Source organism: Chinchilla lanigera, unplaced genomic scaffold (assembly GCF_000276665.1).
Source record: "Chinchilla lanigera isolate Chin_1 unplaced genomic scaffold, ChiLan1.0 scaffold00117, whole genome shotgun sequence".
Taxonomy (NCBI): domain Eukaryota; kingdom Metazoa; phylum Chordata; class Mammalia; order Rodentia; family Chinchillidae; genus Chinchilla; species Chinchilla lanigera.
This window is the reverse complement of record NW_004955518.1, coordinates 941,073-952,529: the sequence shown is the minus strand read 5'-3', so window position 1 is coordinate 952,529 and position 11,457 is coordinate 941,073. Positions and strand designations below refer to the sequence as shown.

General features: G+C 38.1%; 1 protein-coding gene across 2 annotated transcripts in view; it reads right to left on the bottom strand.

The window, feature by feature from the left end:
• Positions 1-10,920, bottom strand: part of Dnajc15 (DnaJ (Hsp40) homolog, subfamily C, member 15) — a 74,488-nt gene extending 63,568 nt beyond the window's left edge. Inside the window, exon 1 of one of the 2 annotated variants that reach the window (XM_005409057.2) lies at positions 10,521-10,920. In XM_005409057.2, coding sequence (XP_005409114.1) covers positions 10,521-10,625 — 105 coding nt within the window. In that variant the 5' untranslated portion in view covers positions 10,626-10,920. The remainder of the gene's footprint in view (positions 1-10,520) is intronic. The other variant, XM_013506969.1, reaches the window with a different exon arrangement.
• Positions 10,921-11,457: the final 537 nt, after the last annotated feature.

The window sequence follows — 11,457 nt, the reverse complement described above, 5'->3', positions numbered from 1 at the left end:
TTTTTTTGGTTTTTCTCCGGTACCGGGAACTGAACTCACGACCTTGCGCTTGCCAGGCAGGCGCTTTTGCCGCTGAGCTAAATCCCCAGCCCCTGAACCATCATTTTTAACTGTCATTATTTTTGTTGCCACTCCTGTCTTGTAAGTCTTCAATTAAAAGTTGATTTAATGGAAACTGTGAAGCTGCATGCAAGAGGCAGTGACTTGACTAAAGAATTCATGGGATAAAATCAATGACAGCTGTGTTGCTGCCAAAACACTTCAAACAGACTATATGGACAAGAAGTGCTCATTTAAAAAGAGCTTTACTGCTGGACATGAGAGATTGAGACCAATATATTCTACAGGAAACGAAGTTACAAGAAACTCCAGCTGAAAATTTGGCATTTGAAGAGTGATGACAATGTTCTGGAAGAAGATGACATGACTGCATTTGAATAAGGATACATTTTTGTACATGAATAAATGCAGATTGGTATATATGAAAAAATAAGTATCCCCTGAAAATAAGCCCACTCCATCTTTTGGAGCAAAAATTAGTATAAGACACGGCCTTAATTTCAGGGAAATACAATAGCAGCACCATCTCCAAAAAAAGAGGACTAATTAAGGCACAGTCGATATATGCATCGATCCATGCTTCTGATGAATACTTATATATTAAGTATTGAATAAAGGCAAGTTACATATAAAAAAGCATATATAAAAAGAAAAAGAAAGAAGAAAAACCGAGAGGGCCAGGAACATAGCCCAGTAGTAACGCCCTAGATTTCATTCCTAGCAACACAACAAAACAAAAACAAAAATAATGTAAACTGGCTGGGCATGGTAGCACACTGGTGGCACACACCTGTAATCCCAGCACTAGGGAGGCTAAGGCAGGAGGATCATTGCAAGATTAAGACCAGCCTGAGCCACAAAGTGAGCTCAAGGCCAGCCTGAACTGCATAGTGAGACTCTGTCTCAAAAAGACAAAAAAAAAAAAAAAAAAAAAGTAAACCAAAAACATCAATAAAGTTCTATATTGCTCGTATCTATCTGTTTTCAATAAAACAGTCTTAAGAAAGGATCACAGACTTCAGAGTGAAAGAAATGCAGTTTGAAGTCTACATGATCTACATTCTCATCTGAGTGAGGATAATAATTATAGCTAATTCTTTGGGTTGTCATCAGTTTTTATAAACTAAGACAATCACATCACCAAGTTTTTGGCCTATGATAAACACTTAATAAATGGTAGCTATTTCAATTACCAAATCATAGTATTATATAATTATTTATTTTAAAATTGGGGGGAATAAAGGTTAATAAAAAAGAAAAAAATCTTTGAAAAATCTCACCTGGTCAGACGAGTTTAACAACTTTTAACTTAAGTCAGAAAATCTTCTGAACTGTCTACTTTAAAACTTAATAGTAAAACAAACAAACAAACAAACAAAAAACTGAATAGTCATTCTTCAACTTAAGTACACAGATCTCTGGTATTTCTATTTTTGTCCTTGGACTTAAATTTGTACCCTGATCATAAAAATGATCGTGCTGTGCCTCTAGCTAGGCTCTTTCCTATCAAGTACTCCTATAAGCTTTTATTATACTAACTTTGCAGACTCTGGCAAGAACCCCTGAAACTCTCTTTCTTGGCTTTTGTCTGATATACATCTTACCTGCAACAGTTTGTCGCTTTTCTTATTTCATCATGCATGAGAATTCATCCTCTTTTTAGCCCACTTACTTTCAGGCAGCAGTTTCTTACACTAACAATACTCAGCTTAAATTTTCACCACACATTGTTCTTTTCTTCCTTTTTGAGTTAAGGTGAAATAAAGGAACTCTGCTTTAAAGTTTTAAGAATTTTAAAACATACTTTGAGGCATTTGAAGACCTTGAAAATTACCACACAAAAAAAACTTTAAATCATTTCTTGGAAATAGACTGCATCAATTTCTGATATCTAAATGATGAAATGCAACTAGATACAGTAAAAATTCAAGGACTTTCTGGAGTTAAAACAGGAGTGGTGGCGTAAGTCCCAGCACTTCAGAGAACTATGGAAGGAGGAACCCTGCATTGGAGGCCAGTCTGACCCACACAGTGAGTTCACCAACAGCCTCAACTACACAGCCAGATCCTGCCTGAACAAAACAAAACAAACTGGCTTCATATCTTAGTCTTGCTGCTTACTAGCAGTATGACCTTGAGACAGCTAACCTCTTTAAGACCCAGCTTTCTTACGTGTAATGTAAAATAGTTAAAAGTGGTATTTACATTCACAGGATTGTTATGAGAAAAGAGAAAATATTATTACAGTATCTGTTACATAGCAGACACCTACTATTAGTTTACTTTCTCCTTAGCTATTTGCTTATACACAATAAACTCAAAACATTCATACAACTTACTTTTACATCTTCAATGACTGTAAAAAGAAAGTATCACTGATTATGATGAGAACAGGAGACAGGCTGAAATTTTTCCCCTTATAAAAGACCTTTTGTTAGAAAGATTGAGTAGAATTGTTTAGGCCAATAAATTCAGAGAAAAAAAACTCACACTAGCTAAAAGTGAATTTACACTACAAATACCTAAAACAATCCTCTATATAAAAATCTCAGTGAATTAAAATTAAAAAAGTCTCAGTGAAAAATCTTAATCATACTGAGAAAATACAGATAATAACCTCCTAGCAATAGATCTGCCAAAACTTAAAAATGATAATGAATATGATTCAATAAGTCTAAGTTCAGGGTATTCCAATTGTTTCAAGTAGCAGATTACAAATCTAGAATAGAGGAAAAGACTGAAATGGATTACACAATTAGCTCACAGACTTCCCCTTTCTCAATCTCCGGCTTATTCATTCACCTTTCCACAAATTAATTTTTTAGAAATTTTAAGAAACAATGGGTCATTCCTTTAAACTCAAGTATTTTATTTATACATCTCTTGAGATGCATATCGCTTAGTCCTTCATTCATTTATCACTGAAAAGACATCTATTAGCTGGGTGTGGTGGCACAGGCCTATAATCCCAGCACTCAGGAAGCTGAGGTAGGAAGATTGTCATGTGTTTGAGACCAGCCTGGCTACAAAGTGAACTCAAGGCCAGGCTGAACTGCATAGCGAGACCCTGTCTCAAAAAAACAAAAACAAAACAAAACAAAACAAAAAGACATTTACCAAGTATCTACAAACTGCTTTGTGTTGTGCTTGGCCCTAGGGATCATTATCAAAGTGAAGTAGACATGACTCCTGCTACTGACGAGTTCCCAATCTTGTGGACTGGGTAAGTTTCCTTGAGCACAAAATTCACGCCTGATTCATCTTTATATCTACTATAGCACTTAGTCTCAGTCTTGGGGCCTTACCTAACAAAGTGTGACACTATAAATGTATATTAAATGAATGAACAAAAAAATTACAGCACTATAGGAAGAGCCTATCTTTAACTGGTTATTTAAATTTGACCCAAATTTGCCTTCTAGAGCACCTGTTTTTACAAATAGAGGTTTACTGGAACATAGCCACATTTGTGTGTTGTCTATGGCTGTGTTTACAACAGCAAAGCAGTTGTAACACGGATGCAGACTCTGAAATGTTTACCACTTCACACTTTACAACATAAATTTCCTGTCCTCTGTCCCTGGGAGTGGCAATCTTGGTGTATTCATATCCTCTATACATACCTAGTTATAGCTTCCATATATTTCTTGTTCCCCAAAAGTCTATTCAGCTGGATTAAATTAACAAACTTAAAACATAGAAATTGTTTCTATATTGGAATCTGCCTGTGCTACTGGAGGTATTAATAACCTGCAAAATGATCAAAATTTGGAAAAGCACATCAAAAGAACTCAGAGAATTATGTGTACTTGGATTTAGCATTACATTTACTAGGTGCTTTTATTGAGTGTCTTGACCTTTAGGAGTCGATGAAGAAAAAGAGTCGTATTTTACTTTTCTAATTCCTTAAATTCAATTCCTAAATTTAACATTTCTCTAATTCTCTAATTTTTCTCCAAATGACGTGTTTCACTCATTTGGTAATATAATCGCTTATCAAAGATTCATGAAGAAGCAACTATGTGCCTGATGGTATTTAGAGCTAAGAGAATAAAGATCCTTAAAACTTGGTTCTTCTCCATAAAGACTATCTGCATTTTAAAAGATATATCAAGAAGAAGAAGAAGAGATATTACTGAAATAATGCCACTAAATAACAAGTGGGCCACGGCAGGAATCTCACCACAAACTAGTTTCAAACTTCTGGGGGCGAAGAGGGGCGCTGCATAGAAATGTTCCACTAACATGAATCAAAGAGTTTCCAAAAATTTGGAAAACAGCCCACTCCATTGCAGCTGCTACTGCTGGGGTATAAATAAAAACACCAAAATTGTTTACAAATTCCCTAAGGTATTTTACTCTTCCCAACAGCATAAGAAGTAAACAACCTTCTAGATAAATACAAACTGTCTAAAAGTGTTATAAAATGTTAAAATACTTGAAATTACAACGTTTGAATTCAAGACAGACAATAGTTATATAAGAGGAAAACTAAAAAAGGAAAACATTATTCCTCCTTCTCTAAACGGTAGACAGCAGCTGTGATGGAGAAAGAAAAAATGCAAACTATTCTCTCATTCAACAAATATTTATTTAGTACTTACCATATAAATATATATTTCTTAGTATAAGCTAGGCCTTATGCTAAGTTCTGGGGAAAGAACAGTGAGCAAGAAGACACAGAAGTAGTCCTATTTCCCCTTAAGGAATAACACAAGAAAATTCCACAGAAAAAAAATACATGTATCTGAGATGAACACACACTTCTCAGATGAAGAAATGCAAATGGAAAATAGATATATGAAAACATGTTCAATATCATTGGTCACCCAAGAAATGCAAATTAATACAACACTGAGATTCCATCTCACTCCAGAAAGAATGGCTGTCATCAAGAAATCAACCAATAACAAATGCTGGAGGGGCTGTGGGGAAAAGGAATACTTCTCCACTGTTGGTGGGAGCATAGACTGGTGCAACCACTGTGGAAATCAGTGTGGAGATTCTTAAAAAAACTAGGATTAGAGGTCCCATTCCACCCAGCTATTCCCCTTCTGGGTATTTTCCCAGAAAAACTGAACACATCACACCACAGTGATATATGTGCATCCATGTTTATAGCACTGCAGTTTGTCATAAATCTTGGAAACAGCCCAAATGCCCATCAACTGAGGAATGGGAAAAAAAGATATAGTATTTTTATACAATGGAGTCTTACTCAGCTACAAAGAAAGATAAACTCAAGGCTTTTATAGGTAAATGGATGCAACTAGAGACCATACTCATAAAGTGAAATCAGATCCACATGTGTAAATAGCATATTGTCTCCCTAGGGTATGAATCTGAAAGAGTAAATAAAATCCGAAAGGTACAATAGATATTGTGAATGGGAAAGAAACTGCAAAAGGAAAGAACAATTGGGATGGGGGAAAGAAGAAAAGAAGGAAAGAAAGAAGGGGAAAAATATATAAATATACACAAGATAGCTAAGATAATTGTACTACTAATTTCTATTGGTTTATTGAAAGGAATAGTTAATGCTTAATTTTTTTAATCAATTTTGCCTATACCTGGTAATTTGAACTACTCTGAAGATAACAATATGCAATATAACAACCACTGTTGATTTCCCATCATCTTGTTTTGAAATTCTGTAGTTTTTAATATTTTTTATTTTCTTTAAAATAAAAAAGTATATCACTACGATATTTGAATCAAACAACCATGCTTATTTGTTAAGTTATCCCACATAACAGAAATTAATAAACAATTAAGTGACTGCCATGTTTCAGTTACAGTGCCAGTGACAGAAGCATATAAAAGTTTTTCCCTGAGGACTTCACAATCCAAGTGCTTACTCAAATATGGATATATATGCAGTAGTTTTGATACATTATAATTAATATTATAATACAAGGTTGTATATCTACAGAAATACATCAACTTTTTTCTAGTAGGGAAAAAGAACTGTGAAGACTGAATATATAGGCTGAGTCTTAAAAGAAGCAGGAGTTTGCCTGGCAAACAATTTCAAAGAGAAAGGTATGCTAAAATTAGAAATTTCATGAGGGAAATGAAAGAAGTTCAATGCAACTACAGCAGAGTCCTGTGCAGTGTAGGCACAGAAAACATGGCTGGGCAATACACCATCTAGGGGTCAGTGCATGAAGGGTGCTACATACTACCCTGAGAAAAGTTTAGCCCTTGGAAACTTCTAAACAGGAGTGGTACTATTATTATGTCTGCATTGCAGAAAAATAATTGGTGCCAGAGTGACATTTGGAAAGGGCAAAGTACGAAAAGTAAAATGACCTATTTTGAAAGACTTTTACAATAGACCAGAAAAAAGATGATAAAGATTAAAAGAATAATAATAGGAAGGCAAAACCAGAAAGAAATTACACAGCTCTGGCTGGGTGTGGTGGCTGTAATATTAATCCTCACCAGGCTGAGGCAGGATAGGATGACTGCCGGGAGTTCAAGGCTAGCCTGGGCTACATAGTAAATCCAAAACTAGCCTCAATTAGAGTGAGATCCTGTCTCAAAGAAAAAAAAATCTTGACAAACATACTACCTATGAAGTGTATCATTCTGTAGTGTTTTAGTGTATGCGGAGTTTTCCCTACATGCAATTGTTATGTAAATTGAGGGGGAAAATTCTACTTTGTTCACCGCTTGGGGAAACCAATTTGTCGATTTGACAATGACCCTTACGGTATTTGAAATAACAATATAGTAAATATACCTGACTGGAGCGGCCACACACAGTGATTCTTTGCATTGCTGCAATATGGCAGAAACATTACTTCATTATGGCTTCTAATGCAGTCATGACTGAGCATTTACAGACTTAGACACATGTTATTTTCTAATAAAATATTTCATCTTTATGTTTCAATTACAATATTATATTGGGTTTTAAAAAATTATATTTAATCTCATTTCAGTATTTGAGGATATTACAGGAGACCTCATGTAGTATATGTTACAAAATGGGCACTGGGATAGAAAAATTGAGAATCACTGGCCTGCAGTTTGGCCTTCATGGGCCTGGACTACTAAAGAGGACTCCTAATTGGTATCATGCATTCTACACAGTCTCTCTTCTTCCTAGTAAAATATCTACAGATGTAAAAATCACTAATACTAGTTCTATCTTCAACCACAGCATTCCTAATTGCCTCATACAAATTAGCTTGATATTGATACTCTACAAAGAAATTCTTTCTACCTAACCTTATCCAGCTAAACACCACAGACTAGAGTCTTTCTAGATATGATATCATATCTAGAAAGCTTTATTTCTAACAAGCCAGTAGTCACAGTGGAAGTATAAGATTCAGAAGTCAAAGTGTAAAGTTTGGAACCCTGGATCTGCTGTTTATTAAAAGAATGATCCTAGGCAAGTTACTTATACATTCTGAATCTGTTTTCTCATTTTTTTAGTTAATTAAATTTGATCACATTCATCACAGGGAATTTGTACCTGTACATGATTTGTCTTGATTCTTTTTTTACCCCATCCCCCTACCCTCCTTCTGTTTCCTCGTTTTTGAAGGGGTGATGATAAAGGACGTTTCTTCACAGCGTTGTGGTAAATAATGAATGGGATATAGTAGTAGGTTGATGACTTTTCTAATGCCAGGTGTGGTGTGTACACTAGTAATTGCAGCTACACAGATGGTTGAGGCAGGATAGGGAGTTATGAGGCCAACGTAAGACAACACAGGGAGACCTGTTTTCACATTTTTTTTTTTTGAGACAAGGTCTCATGATGTAGTTCAGGCTGGCCTTGAACTCACTACATAGCCCAAACTGGCCTCAAACTCCTGGAGATCCCCTCCTTAGTCTCCCAAGTGCTAGGATTACAGGCAATGTGCTATCACAGCTAGCCTATCTTCAGGCTTTTACCTGTTTTGTTCAGTTATGTACTCCAAGGCCGCAGGATGTTACTTGGCACCTGCTTAAGAAACGTGTGCTGAATGAAAGGATACTTGCCTTCTGAAACTTCTCGAGGCAAGCCCAGCTGATTCTGTTTCAGAAATGAATCAGTTACAGGTACAGAGCCCCTATTATGAATGTTAGAATGTTATCGTTATGCATATCTAAAATGTACCAATAAAAAGAAGAGTCCCTGAGCCCCCAAAATAAATAATAATTAAATGCTCACACACTGAGTGCTTACTAAAAGTAAATATCTAATCTCTGCTCTTAGAAAAAATACTGAACAATAACAAGTCAACATAAAAGCTGTCACAAGGCAACATATGACTAGTAAACAAACAGTATGGTCAGTAAGTTCTATGCACGTAAAGACGAGTTATATCGCTATGAGCTGGAGAAGTATGGAATACAAAGTGTAAAAAGGATAAAACAGCCATGTTTAGAGACTTCATCTAATCCAGTCTTCTTACAATCTAAGAAAACTTTATATATCCCAACCTGCCAATCCTTTGCCATTTTAGGCAGCAAAATGTACCATGACCAAGGATATCCCAATTTTTCCTCTTGTTTTACATGATGCTCCCTGTGTTCTAGTTCCTGTCCCCTTTATCTCTGGGTATTCCAGTGATCAATAAGACAGCCATAAGTACAAGTGGCTATTGAGCACTTGCTGTGACTAGTCTGAATTCAGATGTGCTGAAGTATAAAAAAAGAAAGTAAAACATCTCAATTTTATACTGATTATATGGTATTCAGGTTAAACAGAACACATTGTTAAAATTAAAATGTATTCTGTACCTGCTTCTTTTACTTAAACATAGCTACATATGCAGTCCAGAAAAATGAAAACAGACTCTTATCCTGGCCAGTTTTAAAAATCAACTCAAAATGAATTTAAGGCTTAAAAATGAGACCTGAAACTGAAACTGCTAAAAGATAACAAGGGAAAATGCGTTAGGACACTGGAATGTGCAAAGATTTTTTTGGGACAAAACCCCCAAAACACAAGCTACAAAAGCAAAAATTGACAAATAGGACATCAATCTAAAAAACTTCTGCAGAGCAAACAATCATCAGAGTAAAGAAACCACCTAGGGAATGGGAGAAAATATGTGTGTCACAAAGAGGTTAATACTCACACTATATAATGAACTAAAGGACTAGGTTTAAAATACGGGCAATAGATCTAACTAGACATTTCTCAAAAAAGAAAGAGATCAACAACTGACCAACAGGTACACTAAAACATGCTCAGCAACATCAGTCACCAGGCAAATTAAATCAAAACTACAGGGAAGTTCACCTCCAGTAACAATGGCTATAATAAAAAAGACAAAACATAACAAGGGGCAAGCCTTACACACTGTCGGTAGGAATCTAAATGAGCAGACAGTTACTGTGGAAAACAGCATGGAGGGTCCTCAATGAATGATACTACTAGGCATATACCCAAAGGAAATGAAATAGTATGTCGAAAAGATATCTATCTACACTCTCAAGTTCACTTCAGCAGTATTCATAATAGCTGAGAAATGGAAAAATCTAAGTATCCAACAACTGATAAACGGATGAAGAAAATGTTGTACACCTACACGATGGAATACTATTCAGCCATAAAAAAGAATTAAATCTTGTCATTTGCCACAACATGGATGGAACTGGAGATCATTAAGTGATACAAGCCAGGCACAGAAAGATTACATGGTCTCAAGCTGATCTTATACACGGTGAGAGCAGAACGCTGTTACTGGAAGCTGAGGACAGGGAGGGCTTGACCAATGCATACTAAGTTAGTTAGGAGTAAGACGTTGTAGGGTACCACTACAGGACGAATTGGGTAGCTGCAGATAACAATAATGTGCTCCTTATTTCAAAAAGCTAGGAGAAAGAATTTTTTTTTTTTTGGTTTGGTTTTTCTCCGGTACCAGGAACCGAACTCACGACCTTGCGCTTGCCAGGCAGGCGCTTTTGCCACTGAGCTAAATCCCCGGCCCCAAGGAGAAAGAATTTTGACGTTTTCACCATAATGATATAGCTGAGGAGAACAGGTATGTTTAACCTGATTTAAACATTACACAGTGTAAACGTGTATCGCAACATCATGCCTCCCAAAGGTACTCTTTTTACATTTTTAATTATCAATTCAAAAATTAAATTTAAAAATGGGGCCACGAAAAAAATCTTAAAAATATGAGTGTGGCTCCAGTTACGTTCCTCGTGTCCCCTTCCAGCGGCACGTTTCAGCTGGAATGAAACACTCGCACACCTCGGCTCCGGCCACTTTTGGCCCGCGTCCCCGGGAGCGCGCGAGGCCCGCTGGGCGCAGAGGGTGCCCGGGGAGGCCTTCTGCGGTCTGTAGTCTGCCCTCCCCGGAGCGGCGCGCCGCGGCGGGCAGGGACGGCGCACACCACCGCGAGCGCGCGCAGCCGCCAGGCGGGACTCGGCGTGCGCGAGGCGCCAGCCCAGCAGGCGGGCACTGAGAGCCAGAGAGGAGGCGGGTCGCCTTCGGGACTCACCAGCCGGTGGTCAATGTCCGCGTCGGGCCGTCGGGCCGAAGGTGGCGAGTACTCTGCGTAACGCAGCCCCTCGCCGGCCGCGGCAGCGCCACCGCGAGCAGCCATGGCAATGTGGTCGCTAGAGACGCGCGGCGCGGCCTACGAGGCGGCCGCAGGGACAAACTTCTAAGAGCGAGTTCATTATGCACCTTCAACAGATTTTCATTTTGTGTGTTGATAAAAGCGAAACCCTAGAAGTTCCTTCTCATTTTATCTCGGATCAGTTTGTCCCATTAAATCCCAAGGTCATACTCTGAGCCAAACCCTTGGGCGGATAAAAGTGCCCACCTCCCCCGCCTTAGATTCGCTAGCTCAAAGCCAGGGCTGGGGCTCTTACAGCACACTGTGGTGGGGCTGGGCTCAAGCCTTGGGTCTGACGTGAGTCTCTGAGCTCAGGTCAGGAGGGGCTGGGCAAGTCTAGCTGTAGCACAGGAGGGTGGGGACATGCCTGAAATTTCCTGACCCAGTCCCAGCTTTTCTCCCCACCCACGACTGATTACACTCCTGTTTAAGGTCATATTTCTCCCACCCAGCAAGAGGCAGTTTGCTTACTCTATCCCCAAATGAATAGCTGTATTTGAGGTGAATTTACAGAAAGGAGGATTGCCAGCAAAAAATAAATAAATCCCACTTCCCACAAGTGGTTTTGTGCAAATTTGAATATAGAAAGAGTCACTTTATTATTAATTTTAAGTCAAGTGTTTTGGAGCAAAAGTTATCCAACAACTGAAGCTTGTATAATGTATTCCAATTCCTGTACCGATGTGGTTACTCTTTTGCCCTTCATACCCATTGCAAAATTAGCTTATAAGAAGGGCGGGCCGGGCATGGTGACGCAAGCCTGTAATCCCAGCACTCGGGGGTGGGGGTGGGGTGGGGGTGGGGGTGGGGCTGAGAT